Source organism: Bactrocera dorsalis, chromosome 3, assembly GCF_023373825.1.
Source record: "Bactrocera dorsalis isolate Fly_Bdor chromosome 3, ASM2337382v1, whole genome shotgun sequence".
NCBI classification, from domain to species: Eukaryota; Metazoa; Arthropoda; class Insecta; order Diptera; family Tephritidae; genus Bactrocera; species Bactrocera dorsalis.
The window spans coordinates 16,494,656-16,522,065 of NC_064305.1; the positions used below are offsets into that span (position 1 = coordinate 16,494,656).

The window sequence follows — 27,410 nt, forward strand, 5'->3', positions numbered from 1 at the left end:
CATCTTGAGAACCAGCATTCATTATTCGAAAATGTTCGACCAAATAAACAAAGCGCAGTGAAGAAAATATAGCAGCCGTAACTGAAAGTGTACACGAAGACCGTGGAGAAACGATTCAGCGCCATTCGAAGGAACTCGGACTGACGTATAAAACGACTTGGCGCATTTTACGTCGAGATCTTAAACAAAAAGCGTACAAAATACAGTTTGTGCAAGAACTGAAGGAAGTCGTGCGACCTGCCCCAGCGACATCGCTTCGCTCTATGAGCTCTTGAAAAGTTCCAAGAAGATCCAACGTTTTCGAGACAAATTTTGTTCAGCGATGAGGCTCATTTCCGGCTCGATGGGTATCTAAACAAACTAAATTCTCGCATTTGGTACGAAGAGCAACTTGAAGAGATTCAAGAGCGGTCATTTCATCCAAAATAACGACTTGTTGTAGTTTGGGGTGTCAAGTGGGATTATTGGTTCATATTTCTTCAAAAATGATGCCGATGACAATGGTAATGGCGCCCGTTAACGCGCCACGTTAACTGACTATTTGATGCCAGAAATTGAATATGGTGATCTCGGCGACATTTAGCTTCAACAAGCCGCCGCCACTTCCCATACTTCGCATCAACCGATGGATTAATTGAGAGAACACTTCAGTTAGCAGTTAATTTCAGGTTTTGGTCTGGTCGATTGGCCACCGAGATCGTGTGATATCACACGGTTAGACTTTTCCCTGTAGAGACCTGTAAAGTCTAAAGTCTATGCGGACAATCCCGCTTTGATTCAGGCCTTGGAAGAAAACATCACGCGTTGAGCACTAATACGATCCACTATGCGGTTAGTTTTAGTCAGCGCCTAACTAATGTTCGGCAGCGTACGATTTTATCACTACCTTACAGTGCAATTCGTTTTGTTTTGGTCGTAGCTTTCTCTGAGCGTACAAACTCCGTTTTATATTTACAATAAAAACATTTAACAATTTAACGTGGAGCTCGCATTTCAACTCACATAACAATGATTGATTAGGCGCTGAGCTGTTTATTAGTTACGCTGGACCCGTTTGGTGCGTTCAAACATTTTGCTTAGCACGTTCGTCAACTCTTAAAGCCTACAAATGTCGCTAAGTTTAAAAAGCATGTTTCACGAGCGCGGTAATGTCAACTGGAATATAAATGTAAATAATATTTTGACACTTGTCTACATAATTTCTCTTAACTTACAGATCCTGTGGCCGAGCAATTGCCACTACTCGGCTCACATGTGCCAATTATCGCGCTAACATTGGCCTACCTCGCCATTGTGCTGGTCATCGGACCGATTTTCATGCGCAACCGCAAGCCGTACAATATCAAAAAAGTGATTTTGATCTACAATTTTCTACAAGTAATCGCCAATTGTTTTCTCTGCTACCTGGTGAGTTGTGCTACGAAGTCCGTGCTTAGTTTTGCAAATAATCCAAGAAACATTTTCCAATATGTTCTCATACCTTCAGACGATCGTCACGTTCTATACGCACCGGGCGGAAGTGCCCGATTTCGGTTGTCTAACAAAATATCCTAACTCACCGACGCTGGAGAAGCTCAACATACGCGTACTCTACGCTTTCTACCTCCTCAAAGTGATCGATTATGTGGAGACAATCTTCTTTGTGCTGCGCAAAAGCTTCAAGCAGGTGTCCTTCCTGCACGTTTACCATCACATCATGATGAGCACCTTCAACTACTATCTGGGCACCTATTATGGTGGTATGGGCCAATATGCCAGCGTCCTTGTACTGAATTGTGCGGTGCATGGTTTCATGTACACGTATTACTTCATGTCGGCGCTGAATACGAAAATGGGTTTGTGGTGGAAGAAATACATCACAAGATTGCAGCTGACGCATTTCGTACTGGTTCTACTGCATCACTCCTATCCGTTGATCTTTCGGCCGCAATGTCAGTTTCCCAAGGGCTTGCTGTGGTTTGCTGTCGTTCAATCTTTCGTAATGTTGTATTTATTTGGCAAATTCTATGTGCGTACATATTTACGAAAGGCACAAAAAGCTGTTGCAACTGACAAGAACGACAAAATCATTAAAACGAATTAAAAATATTGCAAAGTAGTCGGTTTGGATAAAAATTGTATTTGAAAAAATATACAACCGAGTAATTCAGCATTTATTTTGAAGGTCAGAAATAAAACTAATGTCATGCTCAGGACTCTCTTTTTGAAGTTTCTGTCATCTAACTCCCGTCTCACACACGGTAGGTATCGATTTGTGTCTGTCGGTTCATTTCGAAGTCAAATCGCTTTTATATCTTTTTCGAATTTAACGTGACATTGGTAATATTCATTCCGTTCCTGGGTGGGCAGCTTCGCTTGAATGCTTAAAGTCCTTAACTTTTCGTGACGCAGTGTGCAAATCGGCGAAATCGGTTAATAACCGTACCTACCAAACAAAGGTTAGGTTAGGTTAGATCATACTGGCTTGGCTGTCACGTCATACATAGACCTCATTCAGATACGAGCTGAAGTTTATTATCGTGCAAGAGCTCACCGGGTCAAAGCTGATTTTTTATGTATGATCCGCCGACCCGGAATTTATGGTTATTCCCTCTTTGATTTAACTGCTGTTAATATTATTATTTCATATCGTGCTAAGTTTTAAGTCCAAAGAATCCATATTTAAACGAACTCGAAAACCCTGGAAGCAAGAACTCCATCTAAAATTGTAAGTCCAAAAATTCATATTTAATGAACTCGAAAATCATGGATCCTAGAGCTAATTTTTAGAAGCAAATATCCCTTTTCGAAATTTCTAGGTGAGTTTATTGCGATGTCATAATCATGCTTACCGAGATTAACTGAGAGAATCTCCAATTTTTTTGCTGAGTTTTATTATACCCTGAACGGAATGTATCAAGTTTTCTATGAAATTTTTTACTCCCAAAAGGAACCGTCGGAGACCTTATAAAATATATACATATATAAGTGTTCAGATTGATGGCCTGAGTCGATTGAGTTCACGAACTAGTCCTCCAGTTTTTGAGATATTGATCTGCAGTATTGCACAAATCCTCTTCTCCCCCTCATTTATCGGAACGGCCGATATTCGTTATGGCATATAGCTGAAAGGATCTTGTGTGGAAAACTTTTTCATTTGACGAGATATAAACACTAAATTTGGCTTGAATTATTTCCCAAGACAACTCTGCAATATCTGAAGAAATTTTTCAGATCGGACTACTATAGAAAAAAGCTAACTGAACAATCAGAATCAAGTTTTTGAAAACTCTTTTGTTTGATGAGATAACTTTATGAAAATTAGGTTAGTTTATGGTAAGTTAAATGTTTGATCCTAAAAAAATGGGTCTCACTTGAAGAGCTTATAACCCCGGCCCGCTGTTGTTCTTAGAACTGGGGTCATAAATCGACAATGCGCATGCGAATATATCATAGGTTCAGTGCTGGATGACAACGGAGATCCGATTCGTTCCCACTTATGGACGGGGTGCGCATGTGCCGTCATACTGGCTCATCGGCTTGGGAGTTTCCATTGATACCACTCCACTCAGACACTCGAACGAGTCTGCTGGTGAAGTAGCATGATGCTATTTTTAGTGGAACCAGACGGTCTTTGGCCAACTTTGAGCGCACAGTTTGCGAGCCCAATGCTAATTTCGTTGCTCTGCTGTCGGAGTGAATGCTCACCAGCCTGAAAAAACTGTATTCCGGAATAGTAAATCTAAATAGTAGCAACTTCTGCCTGAAAAGCACTACAGTAGTGCGATAGCCTAAAAGTAATATTTAGAGAGAGCTTCTTACAGAAGACTCCCGCTAAATTTACACATGTTAAGGTTTTTACAGGACTTAAATTTAATTTGTGTTGCGGCGAGTCATAATTTTTCGGGAGCCATTCTGCTTCAGACTGGATAAGGAAGCAAAGCAAATAGGTCTGATAGTCATAACTTCGAAGTTGTAGATAATTTCGTCCATTTTGGAACCAGTATAAACACCACTAACAATGTCAGCCTGGAAATCCAACGCAGGATACTTCTTTCCAACAGGTGCTACGTCGGACTGAGTAAGCAATTGAGAAATACAAGTCCTCTCTCGACGAACAAAAACCAAACTCTATAAGTCACTCGTTATTCTCGTCCTTCTATATGGTGTATAGGCATGGATTATGACAATGTTTGATGAGTCGATGTTACGAGTTGTCGAAAGAAAGGTTCTGCGAAAGATTTATTGTCCTTTGCGCGTAGACCATGGCTAATATCGCATTCGATGGAACGATGAGCGGTACGACATATACGACGCCATTGACATAGTTCAACGAGTTGAGAGACAGCGGCTGTGTCATGTCGTAGGTATGAACGAAAACACTCAAACCCTGGGGGAAGCAGAGAAAAAGGAAGGTGGATGAAGCCAGGTCCTTCTCCATTTGGTCTTCTCCGTGGGAAAGACCAGATGGAGAAGGACCTAGCTTCGCTTGGAATTTTCAATTGGCGCCAAGTAGCGTAAGCGGTGTCTACGCCAGTAAAGAAGAAGAAGCCATTCTACTCGGCAACTAGAAATCATACGCTAAACTTGTGCTCCCTTACTTTAGCGCTACTGCAGACGTCGGAACTTCAAACTGTATTCTTGCCTTAGCTAGTTATTTGCCTGAACTTCAAATTGTATTCTTGCCTTAGCTAGTTATTTGCCTGAACACTAAAGTTTATATATACTTTTACAAAAGCTCAAAGTATTTTGAGATTATAAAATCCCAAAGGGTAAATAAAAGTTGCAATAATCTAACAAAGAAATACAAGAGAGGGCAATTGAAAGCTTACAAGTATACAGTGAAAAATTGCCATGAATTCATACATACTGACACCACTTCGCCAAAGTTGATATTTTCGAGATGGAAGGCTTGCAAAGCATAACGAGTCTTACTACCAATATATGAGGTGAAATTTTCTTTTATTTATACTAGGGTGTCAGTTAGACCTATACTAAATAATTTTCTTCTACTTTGAACGAAATGGAAATATGAAGTAATAAATAACTGTGTATACATATAATGGTCTGACAGAAAACATTAATAAAACTGTTTTTATTGCCATTCAGATTTTGTCTCAATTGAAAGCTGTTAGCATCTTTACTATGCGAAGTACATTTAATGGTTAAGAAACATAATTGCATTTAAATAAGGAACACCCTAATGCAAGTAGTATTGCAAACATGTAACAAAAAAATACTCATACGCCACGATGACCGACACAACAACATCATCAACTTTAATGAGGGTAATATCAATAGTAATAAAGTCGATGGACCGAAAAGCACTGCCCACTACAACTTGGAAAACAAAACAAAATATGAATGAACGCCCAGTCGGACACAGATGCTTTGAGTGTCATTAATAACTAGCAAGTGGACAACGAGTGTAGTTAGCGCTTTCAGTGCTGCTGATTAAAAGCTCGTCAAAATAACTGTTTGCACGCTAACGCATCCTTTTAATTGCCTGACTATTCAAGAACGCTGCGAAATTTGTAAGAATTTTTTTTCCCTCAACCATATTATTTGAAGAGCTTTGCGAAAGCTTAAACGTGAAATCAATGAAAAGCTTCGGACAGCATACAGTTCCTAAAATTTTGATGCATAGCTTTAATATTTTGTAAGAATGTTCTGAAGACCTCGATGCTCAATATTTCAATAATTTCCAATTGTCTTCTGAGAGAAATTAAAACCCTCGAGGGACTCCTTTCTATAGCGTAAACACTTTAAGCTCTATAATCTACGATATATACTGGAGACTTTAAAACGAAAACATTTTAAGATAGAGTCAAGGTAGTCCATATAGTCAGTGTAGTCATAGCATAAACATGGGTTACAGTAGGCCATTTGATCCCCAGAATGTAATCTAACATAAGGTATATTTAGTTTTACGTAAATAAGAAGCCATCTCATACGAATTAGAGAGTTGAAGTTATATTTATATAAGTGCGTTTCATTGGGAGCTCTGAAAACTACTCCACTAACAAAGCAAGTGGCTTTGTAGTCCACTAAAACGGGATAAAAAACAGTTGCGGAACGTAAGTGGTTTTCATCTATAGGCTGCTATTGTAGAAATATAATTACTTACGAGTATACATACATATAATATATACAAAAGAAAAAAGGTATGAGTACGTACATATAACTGTATATGCGTACGTACATATAACTGTTAACGAAGTGTACTCAATGAAATTTCGGCAAGTGGCAAGTTAATTGGAAATATATACCGGGTTTTCCAATTGGGATGCTATGATTTCTAACTGAAGTTTTGACCATTTTTAATATGTAATGATCATTATTTATAGTATTTATAGTATTTGGCTTCCGTCGCAAGGCGGAATCCGCTAAACCTTAACTACTTCCAACTCAAGACTTTCCTACGAAACCACCGGTTAAGTATTACTTCGTACTGTGAGAGACAGCACATTTAAGTTGTGGGGACTGACGGACGTCTAACCTGTTGAAAAAGTCTCAGTTATGGCGTTATGAATGCGGACGCTTCGCTAAAAGCTTTCCATTTCTCAGTCGACTCACTCATGTGTCGTTAAATTATCGATCCTGAAATTACCACCGAGTGTGGTTTGAAAATATGAAAATATTTCAGCCGTTCTGGCAAGTGTTACTGAATTTTGTCGATTCCAAGACGTTCTCAAGAATTATTACTGTCTCAAACCACAACCTAGCCGAGTTCTATATCCGTATAAAATTATTCTCACTTAAGAACTGAAGCCATTGGACCACCGTAAACGTCGTGAATTAGCTGATTTTGCCTTGGAACAACGTGAAAATGATAATGATTTAAAAAAAATCATCTTCTCCGTCAGTCTGTCGTTTCTGTTGCGAAGAAAATACTCCAATTATTCATGAACAACCATAATTGAAAGTTTCGTGTGGTTTTTGGTCTAGTGGAATCAACGGTCCGTAATTCTTTACTGTCATAGGAGACATTGAGTATACTATAGATCGATGATAGCTAACTTTTTATGACCGCAATTGGAAATAGTTGCTCTTGACAGCATCTGACGGGACTATATGCCGCACAGCACGTGGAACAACCGAATTATTTCGATCAAAATTTGGCGATTCGGTTTTTGCACGAAATTATAACATTGAATGGCCTACAAGAAGTTGCGATTCAACACCATTAGACTACATTTGGTGGAGTTATATGAAGTCTTTGGTCTTTAGCAATAAACAAAACTCTCTTCAAGTTTTAGACATGCTATTCATGACATACGACTTGATTTGGTGGAAAAAGTACTCGACACCGCTTACGCGGTTAGAGCCGAGTTTGCAACAGCACGCCAGTCGTTCTTCCTTTTTGCTGTTTGGCGACAATTAGATATTCCAATTGTATCCGGGTCCTTCTCCACCTGGTCTTTCCAACGTATTGAAAGTCTTACTTTTCCTCTGCTTCTCCCGGCGGGTACTGCATCAAATACTCTCAGAGCAAGAGTGTTTTCATCCCTTCGGACGACATGACCTAGCTAGTGTAGCGGCTGTCTCGTAATTGACTGAACTATGTCAAAGCTGTCGTATACAGCTCATCGTTCCATCGACTGAGGTATTCACCGTTGCCAATGCACAAAGGATCATAAATCTACTGCAGACTTCGCATCATATATGTCGCAGGACGGATACCTTGTAGAACTTGGTCTTTGTTCGTCGAAAGAAGACTTTAGTTTTTAATTGCCTACTCAGTTCGAAGTATCTCCTGCTGTCAAGAGTTATTCTGCGTTGGATTTCAATGCTGTCGTTGTTGCCGAAGATTGTTCTTCTCGATCTAGACGGAGCTATTGGTATTGCTCAACGTCAGTTTACACAGCCGTATTAGTTTTGCGGGGATACCAAATTCAGACATCGCGGCATAAAGGCAGCTCCGGTACTTGTAACTAAGTTGGATGGAAATTCTGAGGAAATTTTATTATTTTTCTGCATATGAATGTGTCTATGTATGTATTAAAAATATTCATATGGATTACTGTTTCTACATTTGTATGTATATTAGGGTGTGCGTTGATAGATTTGTGTATGTTCCACTCATTCCAAGGTATCCATTTTAGGTAAGCTCTGCTCCTAGTCGACTATAAAGAATAGAAGACGGCCTATGCGCGAAGAGGGGTGAAGAGAAACCACCCTTGTACAGCATGACGGTATTTCTTTCCTCTAGCGCAGGTAAAGCCAATAAATTCGCGCTTGGTTTGAACAACACCAAGGCGAGGGCGTCAGTAGCTCGGCGTGGAGGGTAATCGGGAGCAGCATTGACCGGACACCGGATGGAGACTCAACATCACCGTTGAAGACGAGTTCTACAAATTCATCCGGCAACAGGGGTACCGGCTGAACTACAGATTCGGCGAGTTGGTTAAGCGACCGTGGAAGCCTATAGCGTCGGCGCAGAAGGACAGCCAGGTATACTCGTAACGGATGCAAGTGGACGAGAAACCGACTCATTCCGGCATCAACACAGTTGAGCAGGTTGCTACCGCCATTGTCGTTGAGAAATAACGGGCACCTTAATATATTATACATACATACAAGTATATGTACATATATCTGCATATGGCAAGTTTATCCAATAGGCAGTTACTAGCTCTTACTTATACATATATGTATATACATATGTATGTGGATATGTATGTCTGTCTGTCTGAAATAAAAGTAGTTTAATAAGCAAAAAAATGCGAGCAATCGAATTGAACGTAACACAAACAATAACAGCAACAACAAACAAGTAACAATAGAAATCTCAAACGCCCTTAACAAAGGACAAGCACACAAATGATAACAAAAAATGGAAGGAAGTAAACCCAACACACACACACATGCACACAAATGCTCATAAAATATAAGCATTCAATTTATAGGTTGTAGTTGCCATTAAACACACACACATATATACAAAGACACATAGCCCTAAAACTACAACTACAAGTACAACTTTAATGCGACGCTGTGGAAAACACCGGAAGCCGGAAGAAAATCAAACAACAACAAACTACACTAACTACATAAAAGGACGCAGAGCAGAACTTAGCTTCTGCCTTCGCAAATGGAGATGCTCCGCAGAGCAAGAAGACGAAGAAGAAAAGCATGAAGAAGAACCGCACCGAAGGACTTGAGACTTTGTCCGCAGACCGCTTATCAGAGCTCAACGCTAGAGCGAGCGATTTTCCCTCGCGTCGTCGTTGCCTGCCGACGGAAGTAGACAGTCTTGCGTCGTTGTAGGCTGATGCTGCCATTCATAGTTGTGAATAATAATAATAAGAGCAAAATACAATGAAAAAAAAACGTGGAGTAGCAAAACGGCTTGGCTGAAATATTAGACTTATCGATTGAGAGGAGGCCTGCACACATAAAATGAATAAATTTGTGGAGTGCTGGTAATGGTCGAGTTATTTGGAATTTATTTGGATATTGACATGGCCATTTAAACTATCTACGAGTATTACCTATTTCACTGGAAGACTTTTGATAATAAAATTGTGCAAATATTTGCAGTTGTTGTATTTCATGTGGAAGTGAAATAAATGAGAGTTGTATTTGTCATTGTGTCGAGAATATTTCAATGACACATGAGGGTGAAGAGTTTTAGGAGGTGAAATAGCGTATTTGAAACTAAATTGGTAGTCTGGTGTGGTCTTAGGGAAGTGGGCGTTGAAACACGACATTGATATAGTCAAGCGGTCACCTCAAAATACTTAGGATTCGCTTTTACAGCTTATCATCACACATTGGATCACAAAAAGGAAGTAAAGAATACCAAGAATACAAGCGCAGCTGTCGGAGGAGAACACTCTCTTCGAAGAACACGCCAGAGACGACAAGTTTCCTTCTAGAAGCAGCAAATTATTCGAGACAGCACCGCAGATAACAACAGCTGCAAAATAAAGCAGCGTGAGCAACCAGAACAAAGCTGCTATGAGCCGAAGCCCCAGCCAGCAACATATTTGTGAAAAAAAGGGTTCGAGGACTTGACGCGAGCAGAAATGACAACAGTCCGGTACGTAACCGAAATCGGAACGGACCGAAGACCGGAAATAAGCGGGCGAAACCATACCCACTTATACCATAGTAAAAAATTCAATTGGAGATGGACCGGATCTACACCGCTGGTAGCAAATTCGTGCAAAAGAGGGTTCGAGAACCCGACGCGAGCTCAATTACAGAAACCAATGCCAGCTGAAAAGCGGACAAGCAAACAAAATTGGGTAATATCCGCTCAGAAACAGAAGATGGTTGGAAATAGCTATCTAAGTCACTACTTTCTAAAGAAAAATAAAAGATACCGACTTTTCTTTCGACGATAAAAAAAGAACTAGGAGAGCTCCACTCTTAACTCACATCTCAACAGAATCAGAAAGAAATGGTATACTGACACCTCGAAGACAGCTGATGGTACTGGTGCTGGAATGATAGAACCATGAACCAAAACCTTACCGGAACCCTTTTTCGCCCACACACTTTTAGGGAAGAAATTTGGATAGAGAAAAGGGCTAGTAGGAATCTCTATCGGCTGCAAAGACCTGAATTTAGTCTAAAACTTACCGATCCAAACGAGGCTAGGTCACTTGCTTCTAGCGTAACCTGCTCTAGGAGCATCAAAAGGTCCTTATCAACTGCGTCGATGACATAAGACTATACCCCGAAGAGACTTCGGACGCAACTAACTTCAGACATGCACTGACCGCCATTCACGGTGGAGCCATAAATATCTTCACCGATTCCCTCTCAGTGAATGGAGTCAAACCACCACCCATTGCAAAGGAAGAGCTCGAGTTGCGGCGAGAATCAATAGTAACCCTTGCGCAGCTTCGTTCTAGATCAGGTTCAAATCCAAATTATCCAAAATCGATCTGGACATATCAAATATATGTCCAGCGTACAGCAACTACTCGCATTACCTAACCACCTCTTTGCGTGCCCAGCTAACCATACACATCTGACACCTCTCTCCTATGGATGACCGTCGATGGTTATTTATCTGAACTTTGCCATCCTAACGGCGACTAGATAACCCTTACAATAACAAGAGCAATCTGGATTTAGTTATGCAGAATGTTTCCGGAAAGTAAAATCTGAAAGTCTTCAAACAGATATTCCCCTTGCATCAAGACTAATTAAAGTGGTTTGAAGCAGTGTATATGTAAAATTAAAATCAATAAACTCCAAAATTAAACAAATTTAATAATAATTTTAATTAAATTTCGGTAATTTTGTTAAATTTTGTTAAATTTTAAAATTATTTAGTTACACGAAATCAATTCTCTGCGTCACCCTATACGCTAGAAACACTTACGTGATTACGATATATAATTCACTATCAACGTAAGTAAACTTCAATCAGCTTTGGACGGACGTGGGGATTAAATTTTTCGATCGTGGAAAACATAAAAATACCGACTGGTGTCTGATTATTTCCTGCTAAGCTGCATTAGCATAACTTTAAACGTAGCAAATTTGCATTTACGATAACAAAAGCCAAAAAGTATAGCAGTCTGCTTTAACATTACGACTGATAACAGTCGAAAAATCCAGTGTACATAAGCAAAAAAAATACCAATACACACAAGTGGTGGGGCAGAAGTCGATGACAGGGAGTAGCAGTGAATCGTAAGACTCACCTGTGCCGTTTTGTGAAATGTAAATGACGGATGTGGCAATTGATTTACACAACATTATTGCTGCACTCAATTACGCATATAAGACTTCATTTAAACAGCGGCATTGAAAAATGTTTGCTTCATTAAAAAATAAAATCAAAGAGGAGACAGGTTCAGACGTGGCTCCAACAGCCACGAATACACGTCATATCAACCATAACAACAACCGGATACGCAGCCGTTTCTCATCGACATTAAGTGTAAATTCGACTAATGAGGACACCGGCGGAGGTGGCAATGTGGACTCGCAAAGTTATGGAGTGCGTGTAAACACATGAAATTTAAATATGCATTTAAAATATATAAAATTTTTCAGGCAGAACAGCTCTCCACTTTGCGTAGTCAATGTAATGAGCTGACCACCAAGGTGACAGATCTAACAACACGTTTACAAACAATTCAAGAGGAGAAGACACGCATTGAAAAGACGAACGAAATCCTATTAGAAACTGTGAAAGTAGCGCAAACGCAAAAGGATATATATTGTGAAGAACAGGAAAAGATACAAAATCTACAACAAAGTGAAATTGAGAAATTAAAAAATCTATTATCATTTCGTGAGCAAGAAGCGGTTGATCGTCTAGCAGCTATGCGACAAAATCAGCAGCAAATTGAAAACTTAACCACAGAACTTGAACGACTGAAGCAATATGAGCCCATGGTCGAGGATTTACAGGTGAATAAGTGTGCCAGTGAAGTTTATATGTATATGTTTTGTGCGTTTCGATATATATACAAATGTATATGTAGCTGCATATAGGCTTTCAAATACCACAGTGCTTATCTATCAATTTTTGGTTTCTTGTTGATTTAAGTAATATCTATTGGCTTTAACAGTAAATTACGTATAGTGCTGCGTATACTTTTAACTACCATACTACAGTTACTTTGTTGTTGGTTAGAGACTGTATTATTTAAAAAATTTCTTTCGCATTAAAAGTTCTACATAATTTTAGTTTGCCACAACATTATCTACGTTTTTCACATTTTTTACATATTTTATTTCGCCAAATAAAAAGAAAACACACTATGCTTTATACATTTTGGTGTACAGTTAAAGGTGACGCTGACTCATGCTGGTACGTATAATTGTTAAGACGGTGCGTGGGTATGTGTATAACTATGTTAGCATATCTACAGCTTAGTTTATCAGAAAAATTATATATATGTGTTAACATAGCTAACATTTTTCTTACAGGATGAATTGGAACGCCTACGCCATTCTTCTCAACTGGGAAAAAATAACTTAACCACAACATTGGCCGCTGTTGAAGAAGAAAATCGCCATTTAAAGATGCGTCTGCAAATTATGGAACAGGCACGCCTGGACGCGATTAACTCATTCAGCGCAGACGAGAAAATGCAAGCGCTAGTGCAAGAACGTAAAATGCTCGAACAGCATTTAGAGGAAGCACATCTGCAGCTATCCGATATAAAAAGTACATGGAGCGGTCAGAATTTGTCATTGGAAACGCAAGTCAGTCGACTGTCAAAACAAGTTGCCGAAGAGACGACCGAAAAACGCAAGGCGCTGCGAGCACGCGACGATTTAAATGAAAAAGTCAAGCAATTAGAATTCGAAATGTTGAAGCTAAAGGACGATATGAAGCAGCGCGAAGATAAGGTAGGTTATGTGGCAGCATTTACTTGCAGCTTTACCATAATGTGCGGTGTGCTTTAAAGTAAGTTTCGGTTAAAAAGCATACAAATGAGTTTTTAATTTGGAAAAGATGTGTATGTGTGCGTGTGTATACAGTTATTTTGAAAAATGACGTGAGGGAAGGAAATTTAAAAAACACGTAATATCAATTTACTATTTATGTAAATTTTGTAACTAAAACACCTCTGTTCTTCCAGATAAAGTTGCTTGAGGAGGAGATAGACGAATTAAACATGGCGCTGAAGGAATGTCGCGAGGAGAATGAGCAACAAATTATTTATGAACGCAATAAGGCTGTGAGTATACCCGCTGATGTTGATGATTTGCAATGGGATAGCATGTAACTAACCACACAAAATGTTTTAAAAGTATTTAATACCTCCACACACGTATTGAAATTGAAACGCTTAAATTAACCCCACCACGCATCACCAAATAATTGCTTTCTTTTGGAGGCACATACACATAAATAATTTACAAGCGCCAACTAATGCCTTTTTTATATTTGTTAAATGTTTTATGTTATTTAATTATTTGTTAAAAATTGTATCATGCTTAATTTTGAATAAATGATTTATTTTCTGCCGAAAAATTGAGATTTTAATTACAATGCAAGTATTATATTTGGCAGTAATATATTGTTAGTACAATTTTTTAATAATGTTTATTTTTTTTATTTTTTATTATTAATTTTACTATTTTTAATACATATTTTTTTGCATTAGTATTATGTTTTTTTTTCAATTTATTTTTTATTGCTTTTTATATTTTTAATTTTTTTTTGAACTTTCTAAAACTTTTTTTATTATTTTTCTTATTTTCAATATATTTTTATATTTCTATTTTCAATATTTTTTTTATTTTTTTTTAATATTTTTAAAATATATTGTTTTATTGATTTTATTTTATGTTTTTATTCCTTAATTTTTTTTTATATTTTTATTTGTTTATATTTTCCTTTTGTTTTTATTTTGTTTTTAATTTTTTGTTTACAATAAAAATATGATATATTGCATACAAAGTTTTTGAAAGTATTCTACTAAAATATTTCTTTACCTACATAAACATTTAGGAGACACTCGAAAATGAAACGAAAGATCTGAAGTTGCGCATCAGCACGGCCGATGAACGTTTTAGTGAATATGCCACCAATGCTGAACATGTGGCACAATCGCTTCGTCAACAAAATACACAATTACAAGAGCAGCTGAACGAAGCGCAAAACCTACTTGAAACCGAAAAGGAAGAAAAACTCACAGCATTGTTGCGTAATGCCGAAATATCACAGAGCGAAGAGATACTGCGTAAAGAGTTGCGCATGGAGCGTGACGAAGCCAACGAACTGCACGAAAAGAACGTGCAGCTAACCAGTGAAATGGAGGCCAAGACACAAGAGATGAAACAGTGTAAAATCGAAATGGAAGAAATAAAGACTGTGATGTATAAGAATGATGAGAAGCTGAAGGAGATCGATGAAATGCAACGCGAAATAAGCGAGAAAAATAAGGTAAATTTTGCACATAACTCTTCCATAATTATATTTATACATGTTTTCTATATTTTACTTGTGCCCCCCGCAGACAATAAAAGTTCTAAATCAACGCCTGGCCGATCTGAAGAAGACACTGCAGAAGGAGTTTCACAGCGCCAAATCCTTCGAAGCTGAAAAGGAGCGTAACGGCAATTGCATTGCAGCGAAACCGCCAACCAACGCAATTGTGGTTGCCGCCAGTGCGGCGGTTGTGAATGATACGTTAGCTTGTGAGCACTGCGGTGGTGTAAGCGCAGCCACAAGCAGTAGTATAGTTATGGACGAGGTCAATTTTAAATATTTAAAGCATGTAATTGTGAAGTTTCTTACCAGTCGCGAGGTTAGTGCTACATCGCAAGTTTTCGTTTTGTAAATTTTTTAAAAGAAATTAATTTATTAACAGGTGGAAGCACGACATTTAATACGCGCTGTTGCAACTTTATTACAACTCACCAAAGATGAGGAGAAACTGCTGCAGGACACGCTCAATTGGAAAATGAGTTGGTTCGGCTCGAAACCAAATCATGGTAGGGGTCAACATTCCTTCTCTATACCACCGAGTTAATACTAAAATTCATTTACGCACTTGATATCTATTATACTAGTATAATTTAAAATCCAATTGTTGCTAGTTAGAATGTCCTAGCCAAACGACCAATAGACTTTAAAAACTTCAGCAGCTACGAATGCGATTTTGCTCATAGACAGCGTTTAATATAAGGAACGTATTGACTTCAATTATTTTATATGTCACATCTTGGAATTTGATTCAACACTACCAGCACCTTATCTTAGTTAAAAAGCAAGAGGAATTTATAAAAATAATTATTACAACCTAGATTAATTTAAAATCGCCAAATAACTCTCTAAAACAATTGTTTATTTACATAACTCCGAAAACGTTACGTAACTGTGTTACGAATGTTGTCCATTCAAAATTTCAAATTGTATTATATTTATTGAAAGATTTTGCGAAATTTCGGTTATTTAAGCTTTAAGTGAAAATCCTTAGTAAGTTTTAATGTTGATTGCAAAATTGCAGCGAAATTTCGGTTAATTAAGTTTTAAGTGAAAATCCCTAGTAGGTTTTAATGTTGATTTAATTATTGTGCATATTTATTTCCTGTTAGCTTATCATTCCATTTTGTACGTATAAGCATTTTGATACATATTTATTTATATATATGTACATATATATTTTGTATACTTTGTTAATTTATTTTGTTGTCAAATTTTATATATTAAAAGATGTTAAACACGAAAAACATCAAACGCATTTTAATTACATATATAATACACATATCCAAGGGTAAGTGCTGAAACTTTTTTTACAAAAATATGAAGAAAAAATGAAAGTCCAACCGAATGTAATATTCCCTATATATGCGTGAGGGGTATACACATTGCTGAAATCGTCTGACTACCGTAATAAATGTGGCAACACATTTGCGGCTTAGCAGCTGTCAAAGACAAAAACATTGAGGTTATGTCAAAACCAGCTGAGATTACATCGTTGCTTCACTAAAATTTCATGAGGGTCATGTCTTTGGGTTCATTTGGAAAAATTGCTATTTGTTGGTACGTAAATTATATTGTATTGTTATTATATCAGGAGCGAATATTTAAAAAATATTTATATTCCTCTTTACAAATATCGCAGGTCAGTCATTACAGTCGCTGGTGTGTCTGGGTTTATTTTGTCGAAAAATTCTGTAGATCACCGTCGTTATCAGGACATGCAAATACGTGAACGCATGCGAAAGTCGAATACTGGTGAATACGAACCTGTCGGTGAAAGAAGCTTCAGCGGTTAAATTAATTAGCAGTCATTGTTTACTAAAATTTTGTTCCCCGGCAACAAGCAGCTGTTTGGAACTAACGCGTATAGTGGATAATTAGCAACAAACCCTTTTTATTAAAACCAAAAAACAAAACAAAATTAGAAACGCAAAATGGCCATGCCACAAATAAGTCAAGCCGACCAGGCTAAATTGCAGTTAATGCAAGAAATGGAGATTGAAATGATGTCCGACTTATATAATCGTATGACAAATGCCTGCCACAAGAAATGCATACCACCACGTTATGGCGAAGCTGAATTAGGTGAGTAAATATTCGTGTAAAAATTTTGTGGAGTGCTGTGATTTTGTTTTGAGTCGGCTGTGATAAAAATTCGTGTGTGATGCATTTATAAGCCGATACTCGTTTTTTGTAACGATTTCCTGTTACTACAATAACAACAACAATTAAAATTTAGTGAGAAAATTAATGATTGATCTTTTAAAAACTCGGCTATAATCGCGTAAGCGGTGTCTACGCCAGTAAAGAAGAAGGTCTTTAAAAAAAGTAAAACCGGCTATCGTAGGAGCTTTATAGTGTATGTTAGTATCGCGTGTTTATAGCAAAGCTTTGTATATCCTTTAGAAATAAAATTATGACAAAAGCAAAATTATAAATAAATACATTCTTTTTTTTGTTCACAGGTAAGGGTGAAATGGTCTGCATTGACCGCTGTGTGGCCAAATATTTGGATATACATGAAAAAATTGGCAAAAAACTAACAGCTATGTCCATACAAGATGAGGAGCTAATGAAAAAGATGTCTGGTTAAGCTACTTAAAAAGCCAACAACAACTCAGGCCGCAAAACCAATTTAAAAATAAACAAACCAATAATTTTTACTAAAGTAGTTTTAAGTTTGCTGTCTTTAAACGCCAGTTCTGCGCTGTTTCCAACTTCCTTTTGTTGACACCTTCCTCAGTATGGCTGTCGATGGTGCGACACTTGACAGCACACCATTGCAACATTTTGCTGTGCAAAAATAAAATATTTGAATGTAAATGTATGTGATTGCATTTCATATGAGTAATCCTACTCTACTTATAGTTCAATAAAAAAAACATTTTGTTTTAAAATAAAATTAAAACGTTTTTTTCTGTTTTTGTTTTGTATAAGTTTAAAAGTTTAGAAGTTATCACATATTTTCAATACCAATATTAAGTCATATAAATATAGTTTTAGATATGTCTGTATATATGTATGTATGTTTGAGAGCACAGCTAACAAAAATACGCTCAAGTCCATAATGCGCATCGTTCATGTAAAATTCGTTATATAGCGTGAAAGTTCTGGTATAAGCATGGAAATATCCTCTAAGTCATTTTCGGGACCACTCTCATCGGTAGTGTCCAAGTCACTAGTTGCTATACTATTCTCCCAATCAGAGTTTACATCACCCTCTTCTTCGTCTTCATCTTCACTTTGTTCATTATTGCGGGTTCCCAGACGCTGTTGTCCACCCACATTGAAGTGCTCTTCACATTGAACGTGCATATGCTCCTGCAAAGAATATTATACATTATAAATATTATAAATGAAATTATATATATTTAAGAGCTTAAAATTCACTTGCACACTTCCTGTGTGCCACACTCACTCTAAGCAATTGACGCGTTTCCTCCTCATTGCATAGTGGGTTCTCACACAGATTCAGCACACGCACAAATCGTGTGCTAAAAAGATCTTCCTCTGCAGGCATTGTTGCTATGCGATTGTTATTAAGAAAAACAAATTGCAATTTACGCATTTGACGCAGGCAAGCGGGTACTTGAGTGAGTAGATTGCTCTTGAAATTCAGATGCACCAGCTTGGAGAGTGCACCGAGTGTGGCGGGTACATCAGTCAGTTCATTCGATTCGAATGTGAGCCAACGTAAATTCGTCAGCAAACCCATACTGTTTGGTAAACTTGTCAATTTATTGCCACGTGCGCCCATCGTCTCGAGGCGTTGGCAGTTGCCGATCTCTTCGGGAATCTCTAATAAACCCGTATTATTGCACCAAAATGTTTCTAATTGCGTTAGATGACCGATTTCCGGTGGCAGTTTAACGATTTCATTACAACTAAGATTAAGTATACGCAGGTTAGTCAGTTGACAAATGACGATAGGGAAGGCATCCAGACGATTGTAGTCCAATGTTAACACCTGCAGGCGTGACAAATTGGCAATAATGGGGGGCAACTGTAATGGAAGAGAATTGGTATGGAATCAGATTTTGATGACTTTTATTAAAGAATTTCGGAACAAGCAAGTTTTTATATAATTAATTATAAAATTATGACGGTTCGACATTAAGTTCACCTATTGCAGTAAACCATATTAGCGGCTGTAAAGGTGCTAGGTACATTTCTTATCATCACTGTATCACTGATAACCAATAAATAAAAAATAAATCCAATATTTGGTTATGCATTTATAAAAATAGATGGAAAAATTGTTGCAAACAATATAAGCGATAGTAGGAAATAATAAAAATGTACTCTGGGGTCAGATGAAATATTTTATTTAATTGCCAGATGCCGTAGATTTGAAAATGCTTTCTAAAATTTAAATATTTTTGCTTTAATTAGGCACAGTTTGATGTTATGTTTCACATGCTGTTCTAATATCTTATTTCACAACGCATTACATTTTGTTATTAGTAATATTATAGTTAACCAAACTAGATATACCTGAGTTGGCTTTATTTTAAACTAATTTCTTTTAAGCTAAGCCAATATTCATTCTACGCTTGGTAAACTGAATTTCATTTCAATTTATCGCCTTTCCGTTTCAATTCCAATCTTTCCCATAAGCCGTTGACCGTGACCTTCTCAACAAAATTATAGTCAATATAAAACTCACCCTCTTCAGAATATTTGTAGCCACAAAAGTAGTATTATTTGTACTAAGTACCATAAATGTAATATAAAATTTTACTATTTATCAATATTTAGTTTTTAACAACGACAAAGTCTGCATTTTTACTAAAAATGCAGCATGCAAAGTCAGGTAATACTGAAAAATACCCAAGAACCTAAGCAGTGTTCTTAAGAAAAGTGACAGTCGCTTATATGTACACATTTATACTCGTTATCATACGAAGTCACGAAATTTTTGTTTTGTTTACACTCCTGTTTTATCCAGACAAAACAAAAACTTTCCATGCGCAACGTAGTCCGCAGTCAATACAAAAAATATCCCACACCGTACCTACATACGTACTTACATCAATCAATACTGTTATGTACGCACGTAAATACGCTGCATTTGTATATTAAACGATTAAACACGACATTAAAACATTTTTGTGTAATATTGGGCATACGCACCTTGGTCAAATGATTGTGATTCAGGAAGAGTTTCAGCAGTATTGGACACTTTTCCACCAAATCAGGCACATCAGGCATCTCGAAACGTGACAAATTCAACGTAAACGATTTGTTATCAATGGCATCCTCGCATATGGCCAGGACGTGATTGTGACGGAAGAACTGGTAAATTCGATTCATTTTTACAATTTTGCGATATTTTTTTAATCGTTTGTTGGTACGACACGTTGTTATATAAATTTTTGCTACGTCTGTTTTGTAATTTTGGCTTTTGTTTTTGCATAAAATTGCTGTTTTGTATGTTTCCCCTTTCCGCTTCCTCAGCGATTTATTTGCTTTCGCTTTCGTGTAGCATACGAAGAAATATTTTACGTCAATACTTTTTGATGACTTTTACAAAGTTCTTTTAAAACACTCCATGACATTTACAAACGAAAAACAGTTGTGTGTAAAATTTTTTAGAAACTTTTTAAGTTTTTATTTTGCACATTGAAAGTATTTATAATCACCAACGAACTTTGCCGGGTGAAACGGCAGCAACACAACACTTGAGAGCAGGTATTCTACTGTAATAAAAGCAAGAACGGACCTGGCCAGGCAGTGCAGCGTCGAAGTAGCTGGTCGTTAAAGCACTGAGATTATGCGAACACACTAACAAAATATGCACCGAAATTGGCAAGCAACTGCTGAAATCTCATATATGTATATTTGTAAATATATATATGTATGTAAATAAGTATAAATGTATGCCGCGTCACTTGGCTGTGTTAACTTGTATTATTCCTTGCGATTCATGTTGCTTTTGCTCGTCTGCATTTTTAGTGAATACTTTACACAGCGATTTAAAACAAACAAAAAACACTTATATTGTGTATTCGTGTATAAATAGATGCATGTAGTAAATTAGTTTATATGCAATTTTTGCGTCCAGCACACGCGTTCACTTCAGCTGCTCGCACAGGTGTAATTGAAATTTCAAACTGCTTCGCTCCGAAACTACCTGCATACTTACATACTTATGTATGTGTGGGTATGCTCTAAACCAGCTCGCATGGGCAGTGCGAATAGTCGGCGTGTGCGTGTTTACTTTTGCCGCAGCGTCGAACAACAGAAGGCACGTCGTAACATTCAGTTTCAATAGCGAAATAGCACGCTAGAGTCTACGAGCACTCACTTTATACCATTTAAAAATATAAGTAAGCACATAGCACGTTACTAAGGCGTCACTAGCCATACTGTTTGATACTGCAAATGTTATTGTTGCGTGCTGAGCGTGTTTTGCTGTCGGCGTTTTATTAACGACAAACGCTCTTCAAGTCACAGACGTATGTATGTACGTATACTCTACGAGTTCCAGCGCCTTCGTCGTGGTTCATGAATGTCGCTGGTGTATTTGTTATCGTACTCTCTCTTCTTTCACTTTTTTTTTCTTCATAATTTTGCGTTTCCAGCATTCGCAAATTCGATTTTGTCGAATTTAAGCGGCGTTTATGATTCACAAACTAAAAAAGCCAATAAATAACGCTAAAAAAGTGACACTCTCTTGCAATTTATAAAAAGAAAAATCATAAACGTGATGTTTTTCCATTAAACCGGTTTGAGTCGCTCTCAATTCAAGTGTTGACGCACGTGAACAACGGTAGTACGACTACAGCTCGTGGCAGTTCGATGAATTTTTAATTCAAAATTGTAATCTATGACTATTTATATAAATATTGGGGGAGTTCATGGTCCGTAGACATCGATCGTGTCTATATATATGTATGTATATGTGTATACAACATAAAGGGTGTTCCAAACAGATGCAAAAAACTCCTTATCTTGATTTTGATCTGACACTTATGTATATAGTGGTATTATGACAGCTTTACGCTATAGTGGTCCGATCTTAGCGGTTCTGACAAATGAGCAGTTTCTTGGGAAGATCAAGATCTCAAAAACTGTGGACGGACGGACGCTCTGGTCATTCCTCCTGAATGCTATTTCTTCTTTGTCTCGAATGGAGGAGCCTTTGAACTTTAATTTCAGTCGGTAGATTAAAAAGTGCGATCGAAAGAACAACGATTCTTTAGCTGAATCGATTGGACTATGTTTAAAACCGCTTCGAGCCTAGTGTATAAAAGTATAAAACGAGTTTATGTTAGCTTCGTCTTCTTTCCTATCTTATCACTAATCTTAAAAGTACAGACACATTACTGTTTATCCGGTGTATGCAACCGGAAGCTTCATAGCGAAATCAACAACATTACTCAAAAATGTCTGTCAAACCACCCGCTATAAACATGTAATTATAAATGCATACACGCACTCACGATACGCAGTCACAGTTGGTAGAAATCTCGTGCTCAAAACACAATTTCGATTATGTCAATATGTACTTGTCTTATTGTCGTTGATCTGCCTCGTTCACTTATCAACGGACAGGCCCCGATTCTGCTGATCTCATTGTGCACACAAACAACAGTAAAATACCGACTGTCAATATCGCTAGTCGCTTCGCACTGTTATTACACACATACATACTTATAAATGCACCAAAGTACGACTTCGAGTACTGGTGTACTGGATGCGGGCCGAGGGCCGCGGCACGTATGCAATATGTATGTATGTATGTACGTAATTTTTTTGGAATTTGTATTTTGAAGTGATAGTATTCGAGGGAATCTCGTAGTATTTATTTAGTATTAATAATATTTATAGATAGGTGCAGTCAATTAAAGCGTGTGATTGGGAATTTCATCCGAGGCTTGTTGTTCCTTTTCATTGGGGGTGTTTTTTTTACGTGGCGGGTCCCAAACCCAGCGCACAACCCTATGCAGGGGATGTTTCGCCTTCTCACGTTAGCTCGCCTTCAAACGGATGTTCTTAGGCTACCCAGAGGATACTTGGTCAAAGACCGGAAGTCGTGAGCTGCTTGAGTCATATGCAAAAGAATCGTTTCTGGCCACTCCCAAGTGAATGGCGATCAGAGAACTTTCCTCGCTTGCGTGAACTTCTACACATGACTCCATCCTCGACGACATTGACATAGTTCAGCGAATTAAAAGACAGCGGCTACGCTGGCTAGGTCATGTTGTCCGGATGGATGAAAACACTCCAGCTCTGAAAGTATTCGACGCAGTACCCGCCGGGGGAAGCAGAGGAAGAGGAAGACCTCCACTCCGTTGGAAGGACCAAGTGGAGAAGGACCTGGCTTCGCTTGGAATATCCAATTGGCGCCACGTAGCGAAAAGAAGAAACGACTGGCGCGCGGTTGTTAACTCGGCTATAATCGCGTAAGCGGTGTCTACGCCAATTAAGAAGAAGAAGAAGAAGATTGGGAATTTGATACCTCTAAGTTAAATTTAAATTTAAAATTACGTTGTTTCACTTTCTGCTTCTTTGTCAAGCTTTTGCGAGACTGAGGTTGATACAACTCCACAGTCATACTTTTGGCAACCTCAAAGGCCCACGTGAAACGAATACTAGCCGCCTCAAAAAACGTATGATAACCTCAAAGCGCTTTGTTGTTTATGCGGGTCGTTACGATCAAGTAGTTTTAGGTATCGCAATGCACTGGCATTCTAAGCTTACCAAATGTGATGTGATGTGATGGAATCAAACTGTCTTTCTATTCTTACCAAATCCCAGTTGGCACTTGTCAAGATCAATCTTTTAACCTAATCTAACCTGACGCTATTTCGAAATTTTTCATTTATACATATATACATTCAATTTGAATTAATCTAATAATAATCTGGGTATATTGGTTTCCGGGAAGCAAGTTTATAAGGCGTTATAGACACAGCGTATTCTCATTATAACAACAATTATTTATCCCCACTTAATAATAAAGTGTATAGTTCCTCCGTAGCACTAAAAAAATTGACGGCCTTATTAGATGCCTTAAAAAATAGTGCTTTAAAATTATGATCTATTTTATATGTGAATATTTATAGATGGCGGTCACCGTGGGTACAAAATCGTTTCAGTATACAGTACAGTACGACACAAAATTATGAATACTAAACGTGTTTTTTTGGTCAACCACAATACAATGAATAAATAATAATAATAAATAATAAATATTTAATAACAATAAATAATAAATAATAAATATTTAATAATAATAAATATTTAATAATAATAAATATCGTAGCTTGATATGCATTGACACACTCTTAAACCGATTGTAATGAATAGTGATTGATTAGTGGACTTCACAATAGACATTTCTTAATTAATCTTAAGTGGAAGTCTTTGTCTGGTCTGTCTGTTTATAGCCGAACTAATTCCTCAGTTTTTGAGATATCGTTCTGAAAATTTGCTTACGCCCTTTTCTCGCCAAGAAGTTGTCATACAAACTGAACGGGCGGAATCAAGTCCTGTAAGCAAAGCTTTTTTATTTGACAGATATCTTCCCGAAATTTAGCATAGATTATTGTGGAAGTCAACGCTACAATATTCGAATAATTTGTTCATATCGTCACCTGAAATGCAAAATAACGTAACAACATTTTCGGAAATTTACAGTGGCATGAATGAAAGACGAAATAAAATGGAACATAAGTGAAACAAAATTTTAATATTGGTTAAAACTGGTTTATATGTGACCGCAGAATCTGAAAACGTTGAACATATGTAATATTATGTATGTAATTTGAAGTAGTGAAGCGTAATCCATAAGACACTCAATTTCGACTTTTTTGATGATACTGTTACAAAAGTAGTATTAAGTTGTATTTGTATTGCTATATGCATCCATTATTATGAACAATAGCTGTAGGTATATGGAATAGCATTTGTCTTATTGTAGACATCTGGCGCCGCGGCTGTTTGTTTGTCGAAGCAATAGCTACATCTGGCGCCGTATAGCAGTATGTTCTGGTGGTTTCTAGACGCAATATTCTAGAAGGACACATCGGCATCTAGCGACATCTGGCGCCGTATAGCAGTATGTTCTGGTGGTTTCTAGACGCAATATTCTAGAAGGACACATCGACATCTAGCGAGAAGTGCGTGGCTATATAAGCCGTGGCAGCGCCAACGTAATCAATCAGTGTTAAGAGTAAACTCCTATAGTGTAGACGAGTTGTGAAATAAAGAGTTGTTGAATTAAATTAAACAGTGTTGATTTTATTTGTCAATCCAGAGATACGAACCTAACAAAGTAAACTAGCAAGAGTAAATTCGTAACAATTGGTGTCAGAAGTGGGATTGTCAAATAATCCAAATTCAAGATGGTTAAATTCGGAGAATTGAGAATTCAGCAATTAAAAAAGGAACTGGAGGAGCGTAATTTGCCGATAAGCGGGCAAAAGGCGGATCTGCAGGCACGATTACGTGAAGCAATGGAAGCGGATGGAATTAATGTGGACGAGTTCGAATTTGTTGGGCCAGAAACTTCTACAAAGGTAGAAGAGAAAGTAGAAGAACAACGAACATCATCAAGTGTAGACATGAACACGTTGTTAGTGGCTATTAAGCAAATGGCAGAAAATGTAGTGCAAACAGAAAATCGTCTGGCCGAAAATGCAGTGCAGGCAGAAAATCGTCTGGCACAGCAAATAACGCAAATAGCTGAAAATACATCACAGTTAGAGTCTCGCCTTACACAACAAATAACTGAAAATAATACGCAGTTAGAAAAGCGTTTGGTACAACAGATTACAGAAAGTAATACACAAGTGCAACAGAAAGTTTCAAAATTGGAAGACGAATTAAGCACGTTAAAAAATGACGAAGAAAATTTGAAATCAGAAGTTCTTCATTTGAGTAATCGGATGCGAGAACTGCAACTGCATGGCCCTGCACCATCAACAAATAATCCAAGATTGAAGGCACCCACATTCGATGGAAGTATTCCATTTCAAATTTTCAAACTTCAGTTTGAAAAGACAGCAATGGCCAATAACTGGAATGAAGCGGACAAAGTGGCGTCCTTGTTTGTATCATTGAAAGGACCTGCGGCAGAAATCCTTCAGACTATTCCAGACTGTGAACGGGACAACTATGAGGCATTGATGAGTGCGATAGAAAGACGATATGGTAGTGAGCACCGGAAACAAATATACCAGATCGAACTGCAAAATAGGGGTCAGAAGATGAACGAGTCATTGCAAGAGTTCGCAACTGAAATAGAACGACTGGCTCATTTGGCAAATGCAGATGCACCTGTGGAATACATTGAGAGGGTAAAAATTCAATGTTTCATAAATGGAATTCGTGATGTGGACACCAAACGCGCCACATATGCATTGCCAAAAAGAACGTTTGCTGAAACGGTTTCGCACGCCCTCACACAGGAAACAGCTTCCCTACTAAGTAAACCAGCACACAAAGTACAAAGGGTTGAAATGGAACAACCAGCGCTGATGGAGGAAATATTGAAGACTCTGAAGACAATTGCTGCACCGCGAGTAAATACAACAGGCAGATGTTTCAACTGTGGAAAAGCGGGTCACTTTGCCCGAAATTGCAATATAAAAGTAAACCCATCAAAACGGAAACATCCAACAGATAACGAGGACGGAGCATCCACATCTCACAAGTCGTTAAACTAAAACGGAACAGTTCAAAGGGGCGTGAGCTGGTTCCCACAACTATTTGCCCCGCCATCTCGATATCACAAATAGGTCGCCATGACAACAATCTTACTATCAACGGTATCGTAAATGGACGACTGTCAATGCTTACTTTGGATACTGGTGCCACACATTCAATTATCCGACCGGATGTGGTAAGAGGAACGGTTGAACCATTAGTCGGTTGCAAGCTTCGAACGGCCACCGGAGAGGAAGCAGCTGTCGCGGGAAAAGTGTTTTGCGAAGTGATGATTGGTACCCTGGAAGTTAATCACACCTTCATCGTAGCAGAAATCACGGATGAAATTATAATGGGAGTAGATTTCATGATTGATCACGGGGTTACTTTGGATTTAAACAAGCAAATGCTGTTTTGCCAGGACATGGAGATGCCTATAAACACCGGATATGTGACCAACGTTGAAAGTAAGAGGGTGATTGTTGATGATAATCAGAGTATTCCACCAAAATCTGAGGCGATTGTATGGGCTAAAGTGAATGGAGGAGGTGGGACTGAAGAGTTGTGGATTGTGGAACCAACAAAAATAGATACACCCATATTGGTAGGAAGAACGCTTGTGAAAACTAGAGAAGACGCCACCATTCCGGTCAGAGTAGTGAATGAATTCAACACGCCTATAAGTCTGAAGAAAGGAGCAGTAATTGGACAGTGCCAGAATATAAGTGCAATAGCACGATGCGAACGGTCACAACAGAAGCCTACTATTGAGCCACAGCAGATAAGTCCTACACTCCTAAATAATTTGCTGAACGAACTGCATGGAAATGAAAAATTAAAAGCAGAAAAACTATTAGAAAAA

The 27,410-nt window shown here is 37.8% G+C and overlaps 5 protein-coding genes across 7 annotated transcripts; 4 read left to right on the forward strand and 1 right to left on the reverse strand.

The window, feature by feature from the left end:
• Positions 1-985: 985 nt before the first annotated feature.
• LOC125777435 (elongation of very long chain fatty acids protein F-like) lies at positions 986-2,195 on the forward strand. The gene is made up of 3 exons (XM_049452328.1): positions 986-1,145; positions 1,217-1,407; positions 1,487-2,195. The coding sequence occupies exons 1-3, from the start codon at positions 1,109-1,111 to the stop codon at positions 2,081-2,083; spliced, it is 825 nt and encodes a 274-aa protein (XP_049308285.1). The 5' UTR covers positions 986-1,108; the 3' UTR covers positions 2,084-2,195.
• Positions 2,196-11,340: 9,145 nt separating this feature from the next.
• LOC105226300 (golgin subfamily A member 1) lies at positions 11,341-16,136 on the forward strand. 3 transcript variants are annotated; one of them, XM_011205128.4, is made up of 8 exons: positions 11,341-11,944; positions 12,001-12,360; positions 12,883-13,308; positions 13,542-13,640; positions 14,417-14,851; positions 14,925-15,215; positions 15,279-15,402; positions 15,481-16,136. In XM_011205128.4, the coding sequence occupies exons 1-8, from the start codon at positions 11,756-11,758 to the stop codon at positions 15,483-15,485; spliced, it is 1,929 nt and encodes a 642-aa protein (XP_011203430.2). In that variant the 5' UTR covers positions 11,341-11,755; the 3' UTR covers positions 15,486-16,136. The 3 variants fall into 3 exon arrangements, with proteins under 3 accessions (XP_011203430.2, XP_011203431.2, XP_011203428.2); XM_011205126.4 differs by having other exon boundaries at positions 11,342-11,944; positions 15,279-16,135; XM_011205129.4 differs by lacking the exon at positions 13,542-13,640 and having other exon boundaries at positions 15,279-16,135.
• Positions 16,137-16,400: 264 nt separating this feature from the next.
• Positions 16,401-16,765, forward strand: LOC105226298 (uncharacterized). Its single transcript, XM_011205124.3, has 2 exons — positions 16,401-16,453; positions 16,536-16,765. The coding sequence occupies exons 1-2, from the start codon at positions 16,407-16,409 to the stop codon at positions 16,687-16,689; spliced, it is 201 nt and encodes a 66-aa protein (XP_011203426.2). The 5' UTR covers positions 16,401-16,406; the 3' UTR covers positions 16,690-16,765.
• A 61-nt stretch (positions 16,766-16,826) lies between these two features.
• Positions 16,827-17,805, forward strand: LOC109579201 (mitochondrial import inner membrane translocase subunit Tim10). The gene is made up of 2 exons (XM_019990283.2): positions 16,827-16,978; positions 17,359-17,805. The coding sequence occupies exons 1-2, from the start codon at positions 16,828-16,830 to the stop codon at positions 17,484-17,486; spliced, it is 279 nt and encodes a 92-aa protein (XP_019845842.1). The 5' UTR covers position 16,827; the 3' UTR covers positions 17,487-17,805.
• Positions 17,778-21,634, reverse strand: LOC105226299 (leucine-rich repeat-containing protein 10). The gene is made up of 3 exons (XM_011205125.4): positions 20,027-21,634; positions 18,312-18,896; positions 17,778-18,214 (listed from the first exon to the last, which is right to left on the reverse strand). Exons 1-3 carry the CDS (start codon positions 20,204-20,206, stop codon positions 17,972-17,974), a joined length of 1,008 nt encoding a protein of 335 aa, XP_011203427.2. The 5' UTR covers positions 20,207-21,634; the 3' UTR covers positions 17,778-17,971.
• Positions 21,635-27,410: the final 5,776 nt, after the last annotated feature.